The following is a 26,184-nucleotide window of genomic DNA, read 5'->3' on the forward strand; positions in this document are numbered from 1 at the left end:
ATTTTTTAAATCTAGTTATTCAATTTAATTCAACTACCTCCCTAGAAATGAATATCAGAGAAAAGTATGCTCAGAAAGGTATTACTGGGAGTAGCTAACTTATCACTTTCCACAATGACTGTTCTGAAGGTTGGGTAACAAATAGGGTAGTGGCCTCCTTTTCCTTCCCATTAATAATTAGGTATCTAGTTAAGTCCATTAGATAGGCAGAGTAAATTGTGGGGAGAACTGAGCGTGGAGAATAGTCAACTTATCTCTTGTAATAAGGTCCCTTTTGACTAATTCTCTACTGAAGTTCTCATTTTAGGTCTTTCAAAGGGAATTCTCACAATGCACATCTTCTGTAGTTGAATTACAGGACTCTTGGGTATTACATTCAGTACTTGATCGTATTTTCGCCTATCAGGACAGGGCATAGTTTGGTGGAGAAGACGTTAGTTTCTCGACTGTGGGCTGTGGAACTGTATTCCTTTCTCAACTGGCAACACGAGAGATATGAGAAGGAACGGTGGATCTTTATAGTGATGCAGTTAGGAGTTTGTTAACTGCCTTTTGGAAGTCAGTGTAGGAGTGAGTAGTGTTGATGGGTTCAGTGCGGGTTGTTTCCTTAACTGTTTTAGTTAATCAGCCACAGCAACAACCAGAAACACACGAATTAGGAATTTGTTTTAGGTACTCAGGTATGGGAGTGGCTCTACTCAATGTTCGGCTTAACTGTTTGGTGGCAAAGTGCAGTGCTCCGTTTAGAGTGGCATGATCTCTAGAAAGCCGGCTGGGACTCAGAAGGGGCTTTTGAAAAGGTGGGACTCCACAAGAGTCTAGAGGAGGCCATTCAGGAACTGGTTCCATTTTGGGTACACAATGTCTTAGTCCAGTCTCTCGAAGTATATGGACTGGTGTGCTAGCATCCAAGAGTTTAGTTTAGCATGATACAACCAGGAATTAGGATTTAAAGGTTTCCAAGTTGTAGAATATTTTAAAAGGCACTTAACCTTCCAGGCAAGACTCTCAAGAGGTGTTAGATTGGGCACCACAGGGTCCTCTTCTTCAGAGGAATCCCACTCTTCCCCAGAACTCTCATTTAGGTAGTTAGTGTTTTCTTCTTCCTCACTTTCTGATTCTGATAAGGGTTCAGGAGAGGGATTTCTAGGACCTGTTAGAATTGAACAATGGTATAGAAAAAAAAGTACCAGAAAAAGTTACCAGTATAAGCCAGTAAAACTCTAACACTGGCAAACAGAAGCAGAAGATGAGAAATCCTTTCAATAGGATTCATTTGTCTGTTTCTCAGTCTGTTACACACACACAGTATGCCTCTGGCTCGCACCACTGTGCAGTTCTTCAAGATTATGTTGTATGTTCTTCACTTACAAAGAAGACAGCTTAGTTCTCAGGACCAGTTCAGTGTGTAAAAGTTAGTCACTTACCAGTGGCACAGGTCAGAGTCTCTCCTTCAAATCCTGGCTACCCAAGAAGAGAAGGGGTCCTCATCTAGGCAAGCTGATTTTCTTAGCATGGTCTCAACTGGTTGTGAAATTATGAAGAGACACTTTGTGTACTCTTTTTTGTTGGCAGGGATATTATATCTATTTGGTAATGAAAAGAAACTCAGTGGCCGCCTTCTTTGTCTGCTGGTGCAGAAACTTTTGTGCAGGGGGATGGTGGGACGAGTTGTCAAGGATCTGTCTGGTGTGCACAGATCCAGTGTTTTCCATAGGTAGTACAAATGCCCTTGGAAACTGGTGACTTAATTGTTGGACTATCTGGAAAGGTAGGCTTAACCTGTGAATGAGAAGACCAAGGAGGATCCTTTCTTCTTCCTTGCCTCATTCCCAGCTGCAAGACCTGACTAAGCCTAGCGCCACCAGCTCTGTTCCAACAGTCACTCCTCCTCAAGGCTCGCGTTCCCCATATTCTTTTCCATTTTGGTTTATCACAGGATATTGAATATAGTTCTCTGTGCTATACAATAAGACCTCGTTGTTTATCCATCCTATATATAATAGTTTGCATCTGCTAATCCCATACTCCTGATCCATCCCTCCCCACCCTGTCCTCTCCCTTGGCAACCACAGGTCTGTTCCCTATGTCTGTGAGTCTGTTTCCATTCTGTAGATAAGCTCATTTGTGTCATATTTTAGATTCCACATATAAGTGATATCATATGGTATTTGCCTTTCTCTTTCTGGCTTACTTCGCTTTGTATGATAATCTGGGTCCATCCATGTTGCTGCAAAGGACATTATTTCATTCTTTTTTATGGCTGAGTAGTATTCCATTATATATATATATATATATATATATATATATATATATACACACACACCACATCGTCTTTATCCATTCTTCTGTCGATGCACATTTAGGTTGCTTCCATGTCTTGGCTATTGTAAATAGTGCTGCAATAAACATTGGGGTGTATGTATCTTTTTGAATTAGAGTCTTCTCCAGGTTTATGCCCAGGAGTGGGATTGCTGGATCATATGTATTTGGCCTGCTTTTTGAACTGGATGTAAATGGACTTATACTACGTATACTCATTGGTGCCTGGCTTCTTTCAGTATTTTGTTTGTGAGATTCTGTCGTGTGGTTGCACACAGGTGTAGCGTATTTATTTCCATTGCTACGCAGTGTTCCATTGAATGAATGCACTGCTGTGTATTTTATCCATTTCACCCTAGATGGATATTTGGTTTATTCCCAGTTTTGGGGTATATTATAAGTAATGCAGTTATAAATCTTCTTGACTGTGTGTTTTCATGTTACACAGTTCTGAACTTGGGTGTGGAATTGCCGGGTCAAAGAGTGGGTGTATGTTTGTGTTCAGTAGATGAGGTCCAACTGTTTTCAAATTCATTCCCACTGGCAGTTATGAGCTTTTTCATTGTGCTACGTCTTCTTTCTACTTGTCAGCTTAAAAAGTTTTAGCCATTCATATGGTGGGGTATAGAGCTATCTCATTGTGGTTTTAATGTGAATTTACCAGAGGTTGAGTACCTTTTTCTTTGTTTATTTTGCCATTTGGAATATCATCTTTTGTGATATACCTAAAGTCTCTTGACCAATTTTCTATTTTTTTGTCTTTTTTTGGGGGTTGATTATAGGGATTTAAAAAATTTTTAAATATACTCTGTGTATAAACCCTCTTCTGTCATATGGACTACAAAAGTCTTCTTCCACACCGAGGTTTGCCTTTTTATTTTCTTAATGGTATCTTTCAGTGAACAGAAATTCTTAACTTTAAGAAATCTTTTCCTACATTGAGGGCATGAAGATAGCTTCCCATTTTACCTTCTAGAAGTTTTATGTCTTACTTCTAACATACAGACGGACAACCCACCCGGGACTGATTTTTGGGTACTGGGAGAGGGTAGGAGTTAAATGTAATGATTTTTCCACATGATTATTCAAGTGATCTAGCAGCATTTTTGAAAATAATGTTCTTCACTCGCTGCTCTGCAGAGCCATAGAGAAGTGGGTCTTTTCTGAGCTTTCTATTCTATGCCATTTGTCTATTTATCAATTGTGTACCAGTTCTAAACTGTCCTAATTATTCTGGCTTTATAAGTTTTGAAACTCAAGCATAATGCATTCTTCAGGTTTGTCCACCTTTAAGATTACCTTCTCTATTCTTAGCTTGCCCTATGTCCATATATTCAACACATTTTAGAATCAGCTTGTGAGTTTCTGCAGACACTCTTAGACGGGTTGAGATGACATCAAATCTACAGCCCAATTTAGAAGAACTGTCATTTTTACAGTGAACATGACATATCCCTCTATCTATTTAGATGTCTAAACATGTTTTTTCAATAATGTATAATTTTCTACAGAGAGGACTTGCACATCTTTTGTTGGATTTATTCCTGGATTTGGCATTTCTGAAGCAATTGTAAACAGTATCCTTTTAGTCATTTGTTTCTGGCTGGTATATAGAAACGCAGATGATTTTGGTATGTTGTCCTTGCCTCCAACAAGCTTGCTAAACTCACTAATTCTAATAGTTTATTTGTAGATTCACCCGGGTGTCTACACGTGCAGTCAGAGTCTTCCCTCCGTGTGTGCGGGGGATTGTTCTAGGACCCCTCGTGGTTATCAAAATCCATGGATGCTCAAGTTCCCTATGGCTGGCCCGGTGTCTGTGGGTTCAGCATCCATGGAGAGTGGGTGGGAGGCAACCGTACACCAGTTAAGAGCACTGGCTTTAGAGTCAGATTGAATCCTAACCTCAGCATTTGACAAATGTAAGGCTTTGAGAGGGTTGCTTGATGTTTCTGAGGCTCATTTCTCCCTCTACAGAACAGGGACACTATGTCATAGGTGTACAGCAATGAGGAGTGAATGACATGGAGCATGTCCCTCTGGCGGCAGTGCTGGCACTCACGGGCCTCCCTTTCCATTTGTTACTCCAGTCCTTGTCCCCATGCCCACCTTTCCCATGAGCTCCACAGCTCTCAAAATTCTGGCTTTCACCCTGTCCTCTTATGGAATTGCCCTCAAACTTGCTCCTAGGGTCAACGTCAACAGGCTTATTTGGTCCTTGAGTTTCTTTTTTTTTGCGATACGCGGGCCTCTCACTGTTGTGGCCTCTCCCGTTGTGGAGCACAGGCTCCGGATGCGCAGGCTCAGCGGCCATGGCTCACGGGCCCAGCTGCTCCGCGGCATGTGGGATCGTCCCAGACCGGGGCACAAACCCGTGTCCCCTGCATCGGCAGGTGGACTCTCAACCACTGCGCCACCAGGGAAGCCCCCTTGAGTTTCTTGACGTTTCTGTGGCCTTGACATGTCCATCTCTGTGATGTCTTTTTTCTGACACCAAGTGTGTGAGGTTTTGCACACCAAACAATTCTTCCATCCTCCACCCCGAGCTGGGTGTCCTACAAGTGAATTCAATTCAGATGCTATCTACCTGGAGAGCATCACATCCCACAGATTGAGGGCTCAGCCCCACAAAACTGCTCCCACTTCAGTTCAAGGGGCTGCCTCTACTTCTGACTAACTGGCTATAAATTTGGGGGTTCCCATCACCTCTTCCTTTGGTTTGCTCACAGAACTCAGGAAATGCTTTACTGATGTTCAGCAGTTTATTGTAAAGCAGAGGTCCCCAACCCCTGGGCTGTGGACCGGTACCGGTCGGTGCCTTGTTAGGAACTGGCCCGCACATCAGGAGGTGAGCAGTGGGTGAGCGAGCAAAGCTTCATCTGCCACTCCCCACCGCTCCCCACTGCTCTCCACTGCTCCCCATCGCTCCCCACCGCTCCCCACCGCTCCCCACCGCTCCCCACCACTCCCCATCACTTACCATCGCTTGCATTACCACCTGAACCTTCCATCCGCCCCTGCCCCCGCCTCTGGTGGAAAAATGATCTTCCACGAAACCGGTCCCCAGTGCCAAAAAGGTTGGGGACCGCTGTTGTAAAGGATACAGGTCAGATACAGCCAAATGGAAGAGATGGGGGTGACACAGGGTTTCCATGCCCTCTCCAGGGGTGCCATCCCCAGCACATGGATTGTTCACAAACCTGGACACTCCCTGAACCCCATCGTTGAGGGATTTTTATGGTTTTCTTTATGTAGCCACCATCGATTAGCTCATTGGCCATTGGTGATTGAACTCAATCTCCAGTCCCTCTCCCTGCTCCAGGGGCTGGTGGGGTGGTGGGTACCAAAAGTCCTAACCTTCTAATGACCACCTTTCTTGCCACCAGCCCCCATCCTGAAGCTATCAAGGGCTCCCCCACTGGCAATCGTATTAGCACACAAAAGGCAATAAGCTCCAAAGGTTTTAGGATCTCTGTGCCAGGAACAGGGGACAAAGACCACATATTTTTTTATTTTACCACAGTCTCCTTGGCAGGTAATTTCCCTTGACTTCCTGAGACGGCTCCTCCAGTTCTTCTGCCTGGTCCCCTCTCAGGCTCCTCTTCACCTCTCATGATTTAAATGCTGATTTTTTTCATGGTTCCGTTCTCATGCCTCTTCTCAACTCACCCTATGAAAATGAGACATATGACAATCTTTGGCCTCATCTTTTACCAAATCTCTGTGCCTATAACCATGGCTGCCATCTTGGATTCCAGGGTCATCTGGACAACCGTCCAGTGGGCACGACTACCTGCTTTTTCTATGATGCCCCCCATAAAGATAAGCACCCTTTCCCCAAACCTGCTCTCTTTCTCTTTTGCTTGTCTCCATCGCCCAAGTCAGAGGCCCGAGCATCTTCCTAGACTCCACTCTCTCCTTCATCCTTATAGTTAGTTGTGGTCACCTTCTGTCGCCTTCTGTTCATTCTCACTGCCACTAACTTGCTTCAGTTTCTCCTAATTTTTCCCCCAGTTGCTAAACAGCTTATTTACTGATCTCCCTCTGCCAGTCCTGTTGGCCTCCAGTTCATTATCATAGCAAAGCCATAGGAATCTATCATGATATCCCGAGATGTTATATGTGTATAACTCTCCACGTATCAGGGACTTAACACAGTAGATGTTCATTTCTCATTCCTGTAGAATTCAGTTGGGTGTTTTGTGGTCAACTGCCATGTGGTGGTCCAAGGATTCCTTCTATCTTGTGGATACAAGGTGGGGGAAATAGAGTTCTTGGCTGGGCAACTGATTCCCAGCATCCATGCCCTGAGCTGTTATCCTCCTCCTCCTCATCACCGGGAGGGACAGTAGCAGCAGCAGCTGCAGCAGCACCTATCATCAGAGTAGAAAGGAGAGGAAGTGACGGATTCAGGATACTTCTACAGGCTGAGTTAACATGACTTGATAAATTGAATCTTGAGGATGAAGGAAAGAGAAAAAAAAGACTCATTTTCTGTGAAAATGGTTTGTGGGTGGTGCCCTTAAATGAAATGGGGAAGACCAATGAAGGAGCAGGTTTTGGGGTGTGTGTGTGTGTGTGTGTGTGTGTGTGTGTGTGTGTGTGTATCAGAGCAGGGTAGCTCTGAGCAGTTTTGAACAGGGTAGTTGTGAGGCACCTATAAAACATCTGGGAAGGGTGGGGTAGGACGTCTGAGCCTGGCATTCAGGGAAGAGCCCAGGGCTGGAGACACACAGGTGGGAGCCACAGCACAGTGATGGGGTCACCCTGGGAGAGGGTGCTGACGGGGAAAGGAAGGGGAGCCCAGGATAGAGCCCCGGGCCTCTCGCTTTAAAGGTGGAGCAGGGGGACGGGATCTGACCAGGAGCCGGTGAAACTGGGAGAGAGTGGAGGGATGGGGCTGAGGGAAGAGGAAGTTTCAGGAGAGGCCGCGGGTTCCATTGCTGCCAGCAGACAAGCCAAGCACCAAATTACAGCGTAGATGATGGATTTTGGCCGCATGGAGGTCATTTTCCAGCAGGACGAATGAAATTTTACTCTATCCGTTGGTAATTCAATGTACAGATCAGCTCAGTTAGAGAATCTGGTTGTATCCTCTCCTTGCTGCCTGTCAAGCATTGGGTGAGGTGGGAGCCCCGGGGGCAGCAGGGCCTCCAGCCCCTCAGAGTGGCCTCCAGAGGGGCCGGCTGTGGCCCAGGGCTGGTGGTTGCTCCAAGTGAGAAGAAATCCCATTGTTTTCTTGCTCCTGCCTCAGCTTCAGAATAAAGTTTTAGAAACCACCCGTAAAGGGGGATCAAACTGAGGTGGAAAGAGTGTTTCTAAAACCGGAATCAGAATTTCCACTGACCCCAGAGTTTGGTGCAGCAGTTTTGAATCTAGACACACATTCACACACCATTTCTCCGACTTCCCGGAAGCAAATATTAACCTTTCGGTCTTTCTCTGTTACCCAGCGGGAGGGAGGTGGCAGATGAGCACTTTCTTGTGTGCCAGCATCACCAGGCAGGCTTGTTGAACTACAGGTCCCCGGGCCCCATGCCAGAGGTTCCAATGCGCCTGGCCAGGGTGGACCAGGAACATGCATTTCTAACAAGCTTCCAGGTGCTGCTGCTGCTGGTGCTTGGACCACCCTTGGTGACCTCTGGGCTGGGTCATACACTCATTGAGAGCTGGGAAGGCATCAGTGGGAGGCATCAGTAAGTACATTTAAGTATGCCTTCTGTGGATCCCTCGGGGCTGAAGAGTGGGGTGAGGGCTGTGGTGAGGCTCAGGGACGCGTAGGGCGGCCGTCACCAGCTTTGCTGCCGCCCCTGAGCTCCCTGGCAGCCCCACCAGAGCTTCCTGCGACAAAGCAGCCGTCCTCGGACTCTGCACCACCTTCTTGAAGCCTTCCCAACTCGCAGCTTTCCTCCTTCACCTTGACTGTCAGAAACGTTAGCAGTTCAGGTGAGGCCTGCATGTTCGTGGGTGGACTTTAGGCAGAATTTTAGGCAGAGGGACGTGGTGACACAGTGCCCTCTTCCTGGGACCCCCATGTAGCCCTGGGGAAAGCCAGTCCCTCGTCTCCCCACTCCAGGGCCAGAGGAAATGGGGTGGGGCCCGGCCTGTGGCTTTTGAGAGATGGAGTCCGTCAAGGCTCCATCAAAGCCAGATGGATACCGGCGTCCACAGCTCGCCCGGCACACGCGGCTCCAGGTTGCGGGCATTGCGCCCTCGCCGTGCACACAGAGCCTCCTTTCTTCCTCGAGGAAAAGTGACTCTTTCACGGCCTGCGCAGCTGAAGGAAATGGAAAGTCCCAGAGCATCCTGAGCCCCTCTGGGTTCCACGAGGTCCCCCCTTTGCCTCTTCCAGCCTCCTCCCAAGTTCACAGACGTGCAGGCCTCTGCAGGCAGGCAGGGTCCTGCCGGCAAACGGGGGTTCTGGAACCGAGGCCCAGGTTGGAGGGAGGGAAGGGAGAAGCCCCCCAGCCCGGGCTCTAGGCTGGACCACAGCCCCTCCTGGCCCGCCCGCCGTGGCAGCCCTAGCAGAGCCGCGCTGAGAAGCTGCTGATCCCTCCCCACTGGCTCTGCATTCCTGGGTGATGAGGGAGGGATTCCAGTGTTTACTCTGAACAATGTTTTCCTCTGTCTGAACCGACTGGGTGTTAAATTCTTCCAGATTTCTGGCTTCATGTCGCAACTCCAATGGGACAGAAACAGGTTTACGGCAGTTGGCAAGGGCGTGAAAGCAGGCTCGTCCGGGGCACCTTCTGCGTCTAGAATTTCCATGGGCGGATGGAAAGACCGCCAGCCACCCTGTGGGCGCTGCGCCTGCCTGCGAGGGGCTGGTGGCGGCCTCGCCCCAGCTTTGCGCCCTGCCTTTCGCATTTCCCGCCCTAGAGGGCAAAGTGAGCTTTCTCTTCTGAAACGCGGCGGGAAGGGAGAACCAGCTGGGTATTGAAGGCCAGGGCTTGCTGTGTCTTCTCAGCTAAGATAAACCCAGAAGTTGGGCTCATAAGGAATTCATCTGGTAGGATGTTGGGAAACTGGCCTGCTGTGTGGGGAAGAGGTCAGCACTCGGTGGTGGGGGAGGCAGGGAACCCTTATTTTCACAGAGAAGTCTAGTGAGGTGAGGCCTAGAGAGCTGGGCTGGAAAGACCCCAACACAGCTGGTTGGGTCTCAGGACCGAGCTGGTAAGTGCCTGTGATAACCTGTGGCTATTACGGTCGTTTATTACCGAGCAGGACGACCACACAACTACACAGGGCCGTGGAGACGCTCTTCTCTTTAGTCAAGATACAAGAGACTTTCGGGAAACCAATGGGGTCAATTCAGAGATAAAGGCGCTCTTCCCTCCGAGCACAGTGACCCGTTCCTTCATTCTTCATCGACGATGACTTGCTCTCTGTGGGGTCCTGGGTGAAGCTCCCGCCTCGGGGCAGCTGCCCTTCAGCCTCTTGAACTGGAACAGCCCAAATCCACGTCAGGCAGGGGGCAGGTAGTGGCCTTGAAGCCCGCGGCATTCTCACCCTGCGCTCTCAAACCCTGGAATCCTACTCTTGAATCCCTTTTATGGTGTGTGTACGTGTGTGTGTGTGTATGTGAGTGGGTGGGTGCGTGCATGCACACACATGCGCTCATGCACGCACAAGTAGGAGAGAAAGATGGGTGGCCATCCACCCAGGTCCACGGCCCAAAGAGTATTTATGTAGGGGTGGATAAAATAGTTGCTTGATAGAACTTGACTTTATAATCTGGCTGCTTTCACAAAGCCATTTTGATGCCAAAGTCATTTTTCCTTGGTCTTAAAAACAAACCACTAAAAGCTCTGCTTCCTGAACCTCTCAAGAATGTGCGGGAAAAGCACCCTGGCACCATCTCTGAGCCCCCGCTTCCCAGCCTACCCCGTCCCTCACTCCGACCCTGATCCGTCCGGCCTCGGCAGTGTGTCCACAGTATTGAGGTGGCCTTGTTGAAACTGGCTTTGTTGGAGGATGGCTTCATTTCCGTGGTGTTTGATAGCCATGAATCCTTGACGTGCATGTGTTCCCTTGTAGCAGGAATTGCACTGTCCCCCCCGAGACGGGGGCAGAGCGGAAGAGGGAACCATGCAGAGGAATTGCTCCCATGGCTGGCAGATTCCACGTCTCTGTTCAGTCTCAGGACTAGGATCCTTCCTGGAAAGTCTGATAAGGGCCTTGTACTGGTTACCTCTTGCTGTGTAACAAATTACCCCCAAACTTAGTTCCTTAAAACAGACGTGTTATCTCACAGTGTCTGTGGGTTGAGAATCTGAGTGAGACTTAACTGCGCCTGTATCTCCAGGTCTCTCCATAGGGGTGGGCGCAGTCGTGGTTTTGCCCAGGGCTGTGGTCCCATCCAAAGGGCTAACTTGGGAGGGTCCCCACACAAGCTCACTCGTGTGGTTATTGGAGAGATTAAGTTCCTCACAGGTTGTTGAACTAAGGGCCTCAGTTCTTTGCTGGCTGTTGGCTGGAAATGCCCCTCACTTCCTTGCCTCTGGCTTCTCTGTAGGGCAGCTCATAATAGGGCAGCTGGCTTCCCTCAGATGAACAGAGACAGAGACACAGAGACACAGAGACAGAGACAGAAAGAGAGAGAGAGAGAGAGAGAGAGAGAGACAGAGAGCAAGCTCAAGATGGAAGCCAAGGTTTTTGTGTAACCTCATCTGCGATGTGATGTCCCATCACTTGACCACATTCTATTTGTTAAGTGAGTCGCTAGATGCAGGGGGAGGGGGTTTCAGAGGATGTGAATTCCAGGAGGGGGGATCCTTGGGGGCCATCTGGGAGGCTGCCTACCGAGGCCTGTGGGCCCAGTTGCGGTTGAGTCTGTTCAGCCCATGGGCTCTGCCACCCCACACTTATTCTGATAAGCCCGTGGCTGTGAGGGGCAGAGGGAAACGAGTTCCATGGTCACCCTTGCTCCTCCTGGGGGTAAGACACAGCATTCTAAAGACTTCTCAGGGGCCAGTGATTCTGCGCTTCTAAACTGGCTACACTTACACTCCACTCTCCCCTCCCATCCCACCTCCACCCCAAGGAAAGCGAATGAGCCTCAGGCAGCATCCACAACAGCGACCCCTGCTGTGGTCTCTTCCACTCTCTGGATAAAGCTCTGCGACACTGCTACTCTCTCTGGAACTTATCTAGTTCTTGCCTTGGGTTCGAATGTTACATCATATTCTTGTTACCAACACGAGAATGTAACATCGTATTCTCGTTACCAACACGAGCCCGGGTCACACGCCCGAGAGGGAAGTTTATACCATTAGTTCAGGATTCCTGGTCTTCTCTACAAAAGCAGATGGTTAGAGAGAGCTTACTAGTCATGAAATCCTTCCACCTGACTTAATTGGATCTGAGTAACATCCCCTGAGGCAGGGTGTTTCTCACAGAGAAACGGAAGTTCGGAAGAATCAAGTAACCTGCTCAAGATTGGACAGAAGAAGTGATGTTGGTATTTGTTGTTCTCTTTCTGGCTTACTTTGCTTAGTATGATAATCTCTAGGTCCATTCAATATTCCGTGAATGGACAACCATAATGGAAAAGAATATGAAAAAGAATATATATGTATAACTGAGTCACTTTTCTGTTCAGAAGAAATTAACACCACACTGTAAATCAACTATACTCCAGTAAAATTAAAACAAACACTCCACGTCCCCTTTAAGCTGCTTGCATACCCAGTTCTCTAGATTCTTCCCAACAGGAATCTGGCGAGACTCCTTGGCCCCGGTTTGCTCATTAAGTCATTCTAGGCCGGAGCTGCGGTGGCCCGAGAAGAGAAACGGGGCTCCGCTGGGACCAAGGGTGTCAAAGCTGAGGGTCACCTGGCGGGCACACCCAGGGATGTCACAGACTTAACATGGGGCGTGTGTGTGTGTAGGTCATAGACCCCTCCTTGCCCCCGGGGCTCAGGGCCGTGCACCTGTCTGTGCACCTGAACACACGTGGCTGCAGGTGGACCCCGATGCCTCAGAGCTGCCGGCCTCAGGGATCACCTCCAGAGGGTGTCCTTTCCATCAGCAGATGGTATAAGCGGAGCTGATGGGAGTGGGGCGGATATGGGGGTTGAGTGAGACTTTGGGACAGAAGTGTGGCAGCAGCTGTGTTGGGCGCCCCCCACCCTGAGCCCATTCTGCCCCCTCGCCCTGCTCCAGCCTCTTCGCGGATGTCACAGTCCTGCGTGTTAATGAGGGTGAGAACAGTCCAACCAGTCACCCTCACATGCGCCCGGGCCCCGGGCACTGTGCTTTACATGACACACCTCATGACAGCGTCCTTGTGGCAGGAGAGTTCCTGTCATTGACCCTATTTTACGGATGAGATCGTTGAGTCTTAGGAAGTTTAGCTATCCCGTTTTGGGTCACACAGCTGAGCAGCAGCTGCCTGTCCTGCACTCTTGCTCTTAATTCTATGCTTTACTCCAAACAATGATTTCATAGGCAGCCTTGTCCCGTTAGGAACTTTGGCTAATTCTTGTATGTCGCCTTCTGGAGATTTTGAAATACATACACAATAAGATCACAGAAACACGAAAGCAGCAAGGAGAGAGCTGGTTTTCCTGCAAGGCTGCACGAGGGCGGGTTGGCAGGGCCAGGCCTTCACTGGGAGAGAGTATCCACCCAGCACACGCCGTGGAGGACCCGTTCCCGGATTGTAAAAGTATTCCATGCATCCCTCCGCTGTGCCAAAGACACACATTAAAGCCCTTGTTTAACTGGATTTCTGACTCAACAAAAACTCCTTTTGTCAGTACCTCAGAATTTCCTGGCATGTTACCCACACATATTTTCTATGTGGATGGCAGTTATGGGTCGCTGTGCTCTATTTGTGTATATTTGTGCCTAGAAAGATTCATTTGAAACTAGTAGCACAATATTTCTCCCTGATTTCAAAAGACCTCTTTCTTGATCTCTGGGGAACTGATCATTGCTATTTTCTCTTTTAACCATAGGCAACAGTTTCCTGTGTATTCAACTGTCCATGTTCCCTCAAACCATCCACGGTAGTTACATGATAGTATATTTTGCCAGTTTGCCTTCCTCAAACTGTTTATCCAGAAACCTTGTGAAATGAGCCACGCCAGGGACTTTCAGAAGCTTCCATGCGGGAGAAGTGGGGACCAGAGGCAATCAGAACGATGTGAGCAAGCCCAGGGAGAGAGACACCTATACCAAGTCACGCACAATGGGATAAATGGCTCTGGTAGATGAGGCACAGATAGGACACTTGGGAGGACAGAGGAGGGGCAGGCGTAAGCCCACCTAGGGGGCTGGTCAGCCTCCCAAAAGAAGTGTCATTGGAACAGTCCCGGAAGGAGAGACAAAGGGACTAGAGAGGGGGGCCACACATCTAAATGTATAATCATTCTGAGGGAAGAAAAGGCCATTTCACCCACTAAGAGAAGATGGCCGACCCCCCAGTTGCCGCGTCTGGCGGTGGTGACATCTGACATGTCTGGTAGGTGCACAGGGGTTGGAGCACGTGTTGGACCAGGTGGGAAAGGAAATGGAGGTTCTGAGGAAAATCGGAGTAGGGCCTGAGTTGGAATTTGGTCCGTTCAGGCCCTGTGGACTTTCCGTGTTAGACAGGGTTTCAGTGAAGCCTGAATCCTGGCCTTGGTGGCCCCAAGCTACTGCCTTGCTGCTCTTTTCTGGGCACTTCCCATGCAGTGTCTCATTCAGTCTTCACAATAATCCTACAAAGGAGAGGGCTGTCATTCCCACTTTGCCTATGGAAAAACCTAAAGCTCCGAGAGGGGGGGAAGTGATTTGCCCAGTTAAAGGCAGTAAGTGACAGCGCTGGGAAGTAAACCGAGGCCTTTCCATGCACCATGTCTGTTCCTCGTATTTATTAGGTCATGTTCCATGTTTTGCCATCTGACCTCTTGTCGTGGCTGTTATCAAGTCAGCCAGCTCATGCTTTCCTCTGGGTCCTGTACAAGGGGAGCTGCCTGGTGTTTGGATTCCTAATAATCCTTAGAGATTCTGGGGAAATTGCTGTGGCAACTGCAGTGACATCCTTTAATTTAATGATCCAAGTGCCTGGGGACAGAGCAGTGGATGCGATGGGTGAGATCCCTGTTCTGTGGAAATTGCCTTCTAGTTGGTTCAGAGAAAATAAACAAATGAGTAAATCATGAGACCTGTCGGTCAGGGGTAGAGCTACACAGAGGATTAGAATGGGAGCCAGAGTTGTGACTGCGGGCTGTTTCATGCTGTCCTGAAGTCGTCACTGAAGAATTCACACTTAGCTGCATCCTGACTCCTAGGAAGGAAAAACCATGCGAAAATCAGGGAAAGTGCCTCCCAGGCAGGGCGAGCAGCTGGAGAAGGACCTCGACATGGGAAGCTTGGTGTGTCTGAGGCGAGAAGGAGGCCCCTGTGGTCGGGGGCAGTGAAGGCTGTCAGGGTGGGTGGGGCTAGACCAAAGGGAGCTTTGTAGGTCAAGGGAAGGGATTTGCCTTGTGCCCTAAATGGGACAGGAAGCCATTGGAGTGTTGGCAGCGGGATAATCTAATCTGATTTATGTTTACAAGTGATCACTCTGTGTCCCCCGGGGAGAAGGCCTAGCAGGGAACAAGAGTAGAAGAGAAGCAGGGAGACCAGTCAGCCGGTAGGCAGCTGTTGATTCTTGGCTAAGGATGGAGAGGTCGGGAAGTCAGGTAATGGGAGAGGGTGATGGTGGGGGCAGTGGGTAGGGGGCAGGATGATGGATTGCGTGTATTCAGTGAAGCAGCAAGAGGAATCAGGCAACCCTGATTTTTTTTTTTGGCCGCACCCTGCAGCACGTGGGATCTTAGTTCCCCGACCAGGGATCGAACCCACACCCCTTGTGTTGGAAGTGTGGAATCTTACCATTGGACCCCAGGGGAGTCCCAACCCCAATTTTTGAACTGGGCAATTCGGTGAATGGTGGTGCCTCTCTCTGAGATGGAAAAGACCAGAGAGGAATGTTTTTGCGGTACACAGGCCTCTCACTGCCGCGGCCTCTCCTGTTGCGGAGCACAGGCTCCGGACGTGCAGGCCCAGAGGCCACGGCCCACGGGCCCAGCCGCTCTGCGGCATGTGGGATCTTCCCGGACCAGGGCACGAACCCGCGTCCCCTGCATCGGCAGGAGGACTCTCAACCACTGCGCCACCAGGGAAGCCCGAGAGTTCCTTTTGAGCCATGAAAACGTTGAGATCCTATTAGACACACCAGTGAAAATGTAAAGACAGCAGCTAGGACGTTTAGGTGTGGACTTTGGGGAGGGGGTCAGGCTGGAGTGAAGACTCGGCAGATAGATGAGATGCCAAGCCACAGAACCGATGGATGTCACCTTGGCACCTGAATTTGGGGTGAAAGAGGAAGGAGGAGTTGAGTTTCTACTCTGAGCATCGGGAAGGATGCTGATACTATTGACAGGAACAGGGTGTGGAGACAGAGGAGGCGTCTGTGGACCTGTTGGGTGGTAACCGCTACTGACTTTGGTCTTGAACAACTTTGAATTTGATGGAAATACAAGTGCTTAGAGGAAGTTGTTTAATAAGCAGTTAGAGACAAGGGTCTAGTCTCAGGGAAGAGATGGGTCCCAGGAGCATGTTCTGGTTCATTGTTAAGGTCCCTGTGGAAGTGAGGATACAGAGTGATAAGGCTCAGGTGGAAAGATTAATTTTGACCAAATTCAAAAGAAAATGAATCATCATTCAGGATGCCAACAGCTTAATTTATAATGGGACCTGTACCTATGAGTTAGTTGGGTTATTGATTTTTAGAAGATTGCTGAGAGCACAAGAGCAAAAGGGGCCCCTTTAATCAACTCAGATAGCCAACGAGCCCCCGTTGTGTTCCATCACTTCTCAGAGAACCAGCCCTGCCTTCCCAAGTCCCTGCTCCCCCGCACAGCGTGGAGGAAACGTGCAAACTGTGGAAGGATCTGTCCCACACGTCCTTGCTTTCTTAATAGAAAATATGGGACACAATTCGACAACTTCTTGATGGCGCAGGGACCTCACTGAGGACCTCTGTGCTTTTTATTGGCTGTGGTCATGCTGGGACAGCCTCGTCACGGTGGGGGGCTGGGACGGGGAGTTGAGGCTGGTGGCCCTTCACTAAGTGGCCTGCGCTCCTTGTGCTTTTATAGGAACTTGGTTTCCTTTTCGAAGTTCTTTCATTCCCTCCCTGGTCGCACGGTGTCTGGACCATCGGCTGGAGTATTTCATCCCTCCTGGTTGGGAGAGGCTCCTATGCTTGGAGCCCTAGGGACCCACCCCTTGAAAGTTTAGACAGTATTTTTCATTGATCCCATTGCTGTTTCCCTGCTAGCACATCCAGTCTTAACAAAGCATCACACAGCACAGGAACTCAATATTTTGTAATAACGTGTGTGTGTGTGTGTGTGTATGTATATGTGTACATACATACATACATATATACACATGAGTATACACATGCATACACACATACACATACATGTATACACGCAGACATATATACATGTATGTATGCATATACATGTATACATATTTACACACATATACATACATATATGTATATACACATACACATATACACATACATATATATTCTGTTATATATATAAAACTGTTATGTTCAGTTGTATGTATATATACATATATATAAAACGGAATCACTTTGTTGTATACCTGAAACTAGCACAACATTGTAAACCAACTATACTTCAATTAAAGGAAAAACCTAAATATCTGTGCAAAAATAAAACCCCCCCAAAACAAAGCCTCACAGAGCATAGCGTGCTTCTTGGGCGATATCCCTGTGCACAGCTGGTCTTGGCCTCAGGGAGCTGATTCTCTCTAACTTCTTCCCTGACCTTCTGTGACGGTGGCATCTGGGGCTTTAGCTGTGGTTCTCCTGCCTGAAGTCGGCTTCACTTTGCCAGTTGCCCACAGACTCTGTTTTAGCTTCTGGCCTCATCAGTGTGGAATGTGCTGCAGTAAACGATGGGCCTTGGAGCTGGTAGGAACCCCAGAGACCGTGGTGGCAAATATCCTGCCGCTCAGGGAGGATAGGGGATCAGGGAGGACACTACCCACCTCCCAGGACTGAGAGGGGAGAGGCTCTGGTGGTACCGAGAACTCTGGGGGACCAGAAACCTTCAGTGGCCAACATTTTCTGAGCGCCTTGCGACACACAGGTTTATAAAAGCAGAAGGGCACCAGGGAGCGCTTCATCTTTCACAGTCACTGCTCAGCACTCATAGCGGCTAAAGTTAAAAACACGAACGGAGGAATGATTAATAATATGATTAATAATGGTTCATTCATTTGATGGATGACTAAGCAGAGGAATCTCTGAGACCACAAGGGTAGATAGTTTAATGTTAGAGCAAAAATGGTGGATTCAAAGACGAAAGTACGTTTCGTGCCCATAACCATGTTAGAGCTAGGTGAGGGCACATAGGTCAGAGTCGTGTGATGGTAATGGGATTGTGAGATTAAAACATAACATTTCCAAACTTTCTCTAATGCTGATTTATAATGCCCGTTATGGGAAGACATGCAAATAGGGACTTCCTTAGTGGGCCAGTGGTTAGGACTTTGCTCCTCCACTGCAGGGGCCTGGGTTCCATCCCTGGCTGGGGAACTAAGATCCCGAAAACCTCTCGGCCAAAAAAAAAAGAAAAGAAATACAGCAAAATGCAGCTGACCGTCATTGACACGACATATGCCTTGAGTTGCTTTTCTGGGAAAGGGGATGATTTGCTCTATTTCCTGCTTACAATCTGCTAGTGAACGGGGGGCTGGTGACGTGGGAAGGAGTGTGGGACTCCAGTTATTGAACAGGGTCGTCTTTGCACAGCTTTGATTTCAGCCTCCTTCACTCCATCTTCCAACTTTAACGGTGCCGCATATCTATCTACGCAGCTTTCCTTCCTTTGCTTCATCCCCAAACGTCGCATCTTCCTTTTGTTTCATTTCCATTTTGTAAGCTGTTTTGGACTGAAATCATTGCTGAGTATGAATGAAGAGATTCAGGGCAAGATACAGCCAAAGTCAAACCCTTAATTTTCACAAGGGTGGTTTATCTCGATTGTGGTTCAGCTGCGGACAACTCACCCCAGACAGTTGGGAGTTTGATTTCATTGCAATTTGTGTTTACGGGTGACCCAAGAGTTGGGTGCTAAGTGTGATGCCTGGGATTGTCTCACATCCTGGCATGAACTGGAATAAAGCCTGACACTGAGGCCAAGCTGTCAGTGTGTTGATGGGATAATTGAACCCTGCAGAAGGCAGCCACTTTAGTACTTTGCTTCTAGGCAGAGTCTCAAATGAAAGTCACTTCTTTTTTTTTTTTTTTTAACAAGATAAAGGATTTTAATATGTTTAAAGCAAAGTTTAAAAAAATAATCAGGTGGAACAAGGCCTTATGAAAAATTCCCCAATTATGAAAAATAAGTACAGGTAAACAGGCAGAAAAATCAAATTAATACAAGGATAAAAAGATAATATTTTGCTCCTAATTATTACCTGCAATATTGTTTTGTAAAAGAAAGCATTGTTTCTAGGATTTGCTTGAGATTTCTTTTATATTTTTTCTTAAAGATATTTTAAATGTAAGTAATATATGCCATGTTAAAAATTCACACTTTTCATTAAGGGATAAAATGAAATTTGAATTCCCTCCTTCGCTCTCTGGTCCCCTGATCCCTGACCTGACAGTAACCAGTGTTAGCAGTTAGCAAGTCACCTTCCTCAAAGCAAACACTGGCCCGGGTTGCTAGTGCTTTGAGCATCGTAAAAGGGGGTGGCGGGGCCCACTGGTTGCGGCCAGCCCTGGGAGATGCCTGTCTGTTTCCCTCATTGTTCCAGAGAAGCAGGACTTCCTCTTTCTGACTGATTACACATTGTGAAGCCACACATTTTCATGGTCCCTTTACTCCTGAGCCAGCTGTCCGGCAGAGACAGGGTCTCCGAGCACAAACTGCTTGAAGCCTTTCATGTCTGGTTTCCTGAGTACGAAAATGCAGGGCTAGTTCTTGCTGCCTGTTTTTTCATCTCTTTCCTAGCGGTCTAACCTATCAGTGTACCCGGCTGCCCCAAAACGGCCACGGAAGGAAAAGGCTGAAAAGCTCTCCTCTGATCAGGCCTGTTGGGCTTGTTTTGGAAATTACATTAAAAAATTTGAAACTTGATCTCTAGACACTTACGGCCATGGGTGCTTTTAGCCTAACGGGTCTTTGTATTACATCTTAAAGTGGGAATTTTTTTTTTAATAAATTTATTTATGTAATTTATTTTTGGCTCTGTTGGGTCTTCATTTCTGTGCGAGGGCTTTCTCTAGTTGCGGCAAGCGGGGGCCACTCTTCATCGCGGTGCGCAGGCCTCTCACTGTCGCGGCCTCTCTTCTTGCGGAGTACAGGCTCCAGACGCGCAGGCTCAGTAGTTGTGGCTCACAGGACCAGTTGCTCCGCGGCATGTGGGACCTTCCCGGACCAGGGCTCGAACCCGTGTCCCCTGCATTGGCAGGCAGATTCTCAACCACTGCGCCATCAGGGAAGCCCTAAAGTGGGAATTTTAATATTTATATTTGAACATTCCTCAGATAAATATAAAATTCAGATTCGTAGTTTTACCCAGTGCCCAGTGCTTCTTCCTGTAATGCGTTTGTCAAGCGTTTATTCAGCCAACTCAGCATCACGGTTCCTATGCAGAATCCATGCCGCTTGGAAACAGCCTGTGTGATCCTCACACAGAGAAGAATGTGGGCTCCAAGCAGAGACACAGTTCACTCAGAATTTTAGACCCTCGAGGCCTGCCGTCCACCACGCCCCCCCGGTCCTTCAAGACTCAGCAGGATCATCTTCTCTTCTTGAACCTGTTTCTTGCCATCCCTCCCCACCCAGGCTGAGTTAGGAAGCTTGTGGTCTGTCTCCTCACTGAGCAGGGAGCCCCTTGAACCAAGGCTCGGTCTCCTTCTGCTTTGGGCCTGGTACGTGCAGGCACTGGACACCCATCTGCAGAGTGGCCGAGGGGACTTGTTCTGGTCTGTACAGGAATTTCTCTGCTTTTGTTTCTGATGACTCAGATGGCATGGATTAGTCTTGTTTGATCTGTTATCAGCATGGGAAACAAACGTGCCTTGTGGACCCTTGACACTGAGAAGGGTAGACCCCCCCAAGGCAAGAGGTGAACATGGAGCATCCACAACGGGTGCTGGGTGAGCGCGGGACCCGCACCTCTTAGAAGTGCGGTGTTTGGAGATCGGCGTAGATTTGCGGAACGCCTGCGTGCATGAGTGAACTGATGTTGCGTGGCCGTGGGTACTTGAACTCTGTTTCCGCTTTTGTGTCCCTCAAAGTCCGTGCATAATCACTAGAGAATATGGAGGGTACAGAAGGGTTCTCGAGAAGCGGCGTGTCCCCTCCCTCCCGCCACAACGGTGAATGGGTGGCGCCAGGTCTGTGTTAGAAGACCATCCCATCTCATGAGACTCCCATCTCCCACCGCCCACCACCATGGTGCGCTTGGAGATCGTTGCCCGCCCCCAGGAAGAGGCGTGGTCTGTATCAGCTACCAAAGCTGCCCGTCATGTGCAACTTGGCTTTTTAACAGAGCTCAGTAATGGGCTTGTTCCCCCTCTCCTTGGAGTGTGTGTGTTTGCGGAAGAGAAGGTGGCCAGCATGTTGTCCCATAGTGAGGAGTGAGGGGACACCAACTTGCCTCTCCCCATCCCACTTCCCTCTGTGTTAACAGCTCTGGAATTCTCAGGGCTCCCTAGCATCAAATCATATCTCATGGAGGTCCCCTGGAGCCCATCAGTTCCATGGTCTTGGGGGGACGGGGCAGGGTGAAGAGGTGGAGAGAGTTGTGATGGGGGTGGCGCTCACAGGAGGTCTGTGGGGGACACTGGGCTTCCCCCGGTCTCAAGTGCGGGGAGGGGGTCAAAGCATACACTCGGCCTGTAAGATGGGGGCGCCGCGCGGGATGAAGATCAGCACAGACACCCCATGTGGCACCAAGTTGATTCATGCCCAGCTCTTAGAGATAAGCCTCCCAAGGCACTTCTGGCCTAAGTGGAAGCTTCCTCTTCACCCCAAATAAATGAGTAGTAGCCCGAGGGCAGATAAGGAAAGAGCGGGCAGGGGAGGAAACAGGAGGTTGAGGAGGGTAACACGCAGAGGTGAAAAGAAACTCTGCATCAGCTTCCTGTCGGGGAAAATGTGGTTCTCCCTCGGGGGCCAGACAAGCTCCCCGGATGGTTCAGGGAGAAAAGTGAGAGGAGACGCAAGCACGACAAGATGCCTGCAGGTTAGAGCAGAGCAGAGAGGACAGAGGGAAGTGGGTCTGGTTTCCAGGCAGTGCTGGGCCCTCGCATTGGCTTGGCTCTTCTGGGTATGGGCACCTTCGTGAGGCCAACCTTCTGAGGCTGATTCTGCAGGAAGTGAGTCATTAAAGACCCAGCTATACCCTGAGCAAGTTTGTCCCTCTGTCCACTTATGGCAGAACATTCTCTGATGCTCAGGGTTCCAAAACAAGGGCTGGCGAGGACATCGCTTCAGAGTTCTCTCAACCATTTCCCTGGTTACTAGTTCCCTGAGATGCCCTTCCCAGTGAGAGAATGAATGAATGATTCCCTGGTCACATGAGGTTAGGGGATGCTGCATCCCAGTCTCCCTTTGGAGAGTTACAGAACAGGTTAGCCTATCACAGGCTCTGAAATTCCTGCACTAAAGGAATTTAACACGTCATCTTTCAAGCCAACTGGACTGCGGACGGGCTTGCTGTATTTCTATTGCAAAACCACACAGACTATGTGGACGGGTCCCCCTGGATTAAACAGTATATGCAGCCCTTAGAGGGTGGTCTTTGCCATGGACTTTCCCCCTCCTTTAAGTAACACCTCTTAACATCTTGAGAGATGCCTGCATTCTCTGGGGGCACAGCTCAGGAGACACTGGAGCAAGATACTGTCCTGCCCATCAGGGGTGTGCAAACGGCACTACTTTTACAGCATTTTGGGGGGGGAAACAGTCTGAGTGGGGTGGACTTGTGCCCGCTCATCCAATCAGTCCTGCCTGGAACCCACAAAATCCTTTTGCAGGATGGTTTTCCAAGATAAGGATGCAGCTTGTGGCCACAGATAGAGCGTGAATTAGTTCTGCACCAAAGCACCATCCTCAGCCCCAGTGTTCTTAGCTCAGCACTTTAAAGACACTGGTTCTTTGGTCTTAGTGATTCCCGTATTGGCAGGTGGTGGTGGGAATGCTCCAGGGTCCTTTAAAATGTTTAAAGGCCACTGATATGCAGTCCCGAACATACCTAACAAAGAATCCTTGAATATACGTCTGAATTGAATGTGTAAATTCTTAAGTCTGTGTCTCAGAACTTAAAAAGGACTGAAGTGACCTCCTGGACCTGTCTCCTATCTCTGAAGTAGTTAAAACCCTATAAATCTTCAGTGTTTTTTGGGGGTTTAGACTCTACGATATTGGTTCCCAAACCTTGCTGCACATTAGTATCCAGCTTTTAATTCCGCTGCCTGTGTTGTATCCTATTCCAATTAGACCACAATGTGGTGGGGTGGGGGCAGGGCGGAGCCAGGTATTTGAATTTTTTTAAAGATCCCCAGTAATCCCAACATGCAACGAAACTGGGGGCACTGATGTAGAAGCACTTTATTTTTATTATAACACTTTATTATAACGACCACGCCTCTGTGAGAGAAGCAGGACAGGAGCTCGTCCTCATCTCGTAAGTGAGATAGCAAAGGTCGTACGGAGTGAAGAGACATGATCCAGGTCACAGATCAGGTTCCAGACAGGTGTCATTCCTTACTTGGGCCAAACCTGGCCAATCAGACTAGATTCTGGGGATGTTGGGATATGAGACCGGAGGGTGGTTGGGAGGAACTGGGCTTGAAAACCCAGAGGATTGAACACGGGCCTTCGTGCCTGAAGGAGAAACAAGAAAACCCCTTCAGTGTCATGCCTCCTGCCCCGGCAATGCTGCCTCTGTCTGGGGACCACTGGTCTGCGTTTCATTTCTAGGGACGCAGAATGGACCCTGCGTGCCAGAGTCGGAGGAAATTATCAGAGCCCACAGCTTGTCTTCAGACTAAACGTCGACTATTTCTCTCCTTTTATTTTTTATTTTTTTAATAAAGTTATTTATTTTATGAATTTACTTTTGGCTGCGTTGGGTCTTTGTCGCTGCGTGTGGGCTTTCTCTAGTTGTGGCAAGCGGGGGCTACTCTTTGTTGCGGTGCGTGGGCTTCTCACTGTGGTGGCTTCTCTTGTTGTGGAGCACAGGATCTAGGCACACGGGCTTCAGTAGTTGCGGCGTGTGGGCTCAGTAGTTGTGGCTCACGGGCTCTAGAGTGCAGGCTCAGTAGTTGTGGTGCACAGGCTTAGTGGCGCTGCGGCATGTGGGATCTTCCCGGACTAGAGCTCCAACCCATGTCCCCTGCATTGGCAGGTGGATTCTTAACCACTGCACCACCAGGGAAGCCCCTTTCCTTTGATTTTTAAACAAGTCCTCCCCGTGAGTTTTGAGGCTGTCTTGGACATTCCCACCCTTGATTTTACAGTATCCTAGTCTCTGCATCGGCAGGCGTGAGAACACCTACCAGTCTGTGGAATTGTCCTGTCAGCCATGGAGGCTGTTATGGGGGCAGCAGAATGGGGCAAGGGGCTCTGAGGGGGATGCTGTTGAAACAAACGATTCCCTAGTAACTGGGCTTCTTTGAAGCTTCAGGGCTCATAAACTAGAGGCTTAGAAGCAAGGATGAATGATCCCACATCCCCCAGATATCGCCGGCTCAGAGCATTTTTCCACCGTCTGACATGATTGATTAATCCTATTGTATGTATGGGGAGAAGTACTCACATTTCTTTCTTTTTTAAAAAAAATACACTTATTTTTATTGTATAATTCAATGTTTTTTTGTTTGTTTGTTTTTGTTTTGTTTTGTTTTTGCTGCACTGCATGACTTGTGGGATCTCAGTTCTCTGACCAGGGATTGAACCCGGGCCACGGCAGTGAAAGCGCCGAATCCTAACCACTAGGCCGCCAGGGGACTCCTGGTACTCACGTTTCTAATAGCCCTACAAATGTGGAGGATAAGCCAGGAATTCCCTTTGGTTGGAGGTGGGCAAGCAAGGACGGTGACCCCTTGGATGACATACTCTGTGTTGCTGGGGACTTGTAATGGATGGCCTGACATTCTGAGATTCTAGGTCTTAGAAGGAGACATAAGATGCTTCAACTTCCATTTTATCATTATTATTATTACATGAAACTCTCTCTAGCTTAGAGGACTATTTGAGCATTATTTCTTCCCTAGCTTCAGAAAAATAATATTGTGAATTCTCCTAAGAACGTATTGTCATGAAAGATTGCCACTAAGGCTTAGCAGTAAGGAGTCCATGAGGCCTGGATCCTACTAAGTTTGACAAAAACTCGTTTTGTTTTGTTTTTTAAGAGTTTGAATGAATCTTTAGGATGCTATGCTTCGTGAGGTATATTATAATAAAACACTGACATTGGGAGTGATTTACTTATAAATGCAGTGGCGTTGAAGGTGACCCCTGTCAAGAGCTTGCTCCCTTGCCTTCCACAGTGGTTCCTCGATGAGGAGGGAAAAGGGGTGGAAAGTCTGGCAGTCGCTCACCTGAGGGCCGTGTTTCCCACCTGCACAAGCCGGTCCTCGTGTATGTTGCAGCCAAAAGAAAGATTTAGAGCTTATTCAGCCTCACCCAGGGCCACTCACAGTAGGTGCTCAAACCAGCAGCGGCGCCTGGGAGTGACTTAGAAATGCAAGTTCTCCAGTCCCCAGAGCAGCTCTGCGGAGGCTGCATCCTTGGGGCGGGACCCCGCGGTCGTGTTTTCCCAGGCTCTCCCGGGGTTTAGTGCTCACAGAGGTGGAGTGGCATGGCCCTGGACCAATGGTTCTCAAAGTGGGGGCTCCTGGCCACAGCTCCCCACCTCACCCGTGACCTTGTTAGAAGCCGCTCGATCTCTTAGTCCTTGGACGTTGGCAGGAGGCAGTGGACACACTCCCTGGGACTTTCCAGTGTTCATGGATGAACCTGTCAAGTAATCCATTCTCCGATAAGCACAGAGTCTTAACCACTGGACTGTCAGGAGAATCCATGTCTCCCAACTTTGGATTTGATTTTATTCCCACTGAATACAGGGGATGGAAGGGCTATCATGCATGATGGGGAGAAATCCAACATGTAGTTCCAATACCCTCTGAGCCTTGAAGAATGGAATCATTGGCCTCGAGTGCCTCTAAATTGCCTGTATTTCTCTTTGCCGGTAGAACTGACAGAAAACATCGGGCTTCCCGTGGATCTGATTGAGAAACATGACCCGTGGCCCGCCTATGTCGCATACACTTCCCCGCTGGTGAAAAGACTGATTGAGAAAAGCAAAGCCAGAGACATGGAACGCTTGCAAACGGCTGAGGAGAGCCGGCCGACATGCAGGCAGAGCAAGCCTCCCAGTGTCATCCAGCTGAAAAGGAGAAAGTCCTCCAAGTCCTCAGGCAACATGACGTTCCAGGATGTGAGGTCAGAGACCACGCTCTCGGGGTGGGGCCCTTTCTCCATGTCGGCCGTGGGTCCCCCCGTGGTTCCAGAGCACACCCACTTCCACGCGGATGCTAGGGCAAGTCCCACCGCCGACTACAACAAGATCATCTTCCCCCAGAAGCCGAGGATGAGGATGCTTCCATACCGATCACTGCTGGCCGGCGAGGAGAAACACCCCGACGTTTAACAGGGAGTCCCTGCAGCTGCCCCCCAAGCTTGTACAGCAGTTAAGGGCCATTTGCCACATATTTCGTGACGGCCTCTGCATTGGGACTTGCCCCTGCTCAGGCAGAGGTCG

At 49.0% G+C, this 26,184-nt stretch overlaps 1 protein-coding gene and 1 pseudogene across 1 annotated transcript; one reads left to right on the forward strand and one right to left on the reverse strand.

Moving 5' to 3' along the window:
• Positions 1-516: 516 nt before the first annotated feature.
• On the reverse strand, positions 517-8,281 carry LOC132479225 (DDB1- and CUL4-associated factor 16-like; annotated as a pseudogene).
• Positions 8,282-8,442: 161 nt separating this feature from the next.
• CDRT4 (CMT1A duplicated region transcript 4) lies at positions 8,443-26,073 on the forward strand. The gene is made up of 3 exons (XM_060082786.1): positions 8,443-8,517; positions 8,675-8,759; positions 25,616-26,073. The coding sequence occupies exons 1-3, from the start codon at positions 8,443-8,445 to the stop codon at positions 26,071-26,073; spliced, it is 618 nt and encodes a 205-aa protein (XP_059938769.1).
• Positions 26,074-26,184: the final 111 nt, after the last annotated feature.

The sequence above is a fragment of the Mesoplodon densirostris genome, chromosome 18 (genome assembly GCF_025265405.1).
Source record: "Mesoplodon densirostris isolate mMesDen1 chromosome 18, mMesDen1 primary haplotype, whole genome shotgun sequence".
NCBI lineage: Eukaryota > Metazoa > Chordata > Mammalia > Artiodactyla > Ziphiidae > Mesoplodon > Mesoplodon densirostris.

What these genes read in the sequence shown, in the direction of transcription:
- CDRT4 (XM_060082786.1), top strand. Translation starts at nt 8,443, where the DNA reads ATGGAGTCCGTCAAGGCTCCATCAAAGCCAGATGGATACCGGCGTCCA. An exon ending in CCCGGCACACGCGGCTCCAG is followed by an intron (nt 8,518 to 8,674) that starts GTTGCGGGCATT and finishes TGCCTCTTCCAG; the next exon opens with CCTCCTCCCAAGTTCACAGA. An exon ending in GTTCTGGAACCGAGGCCCAG is followed by an intron (nt 8,760 to 25,615) that starts GTTGGAGGGAGG and finishes CTTTGCCGGTAG; the next exon opens with AACTGACAGAAAACATCGGG.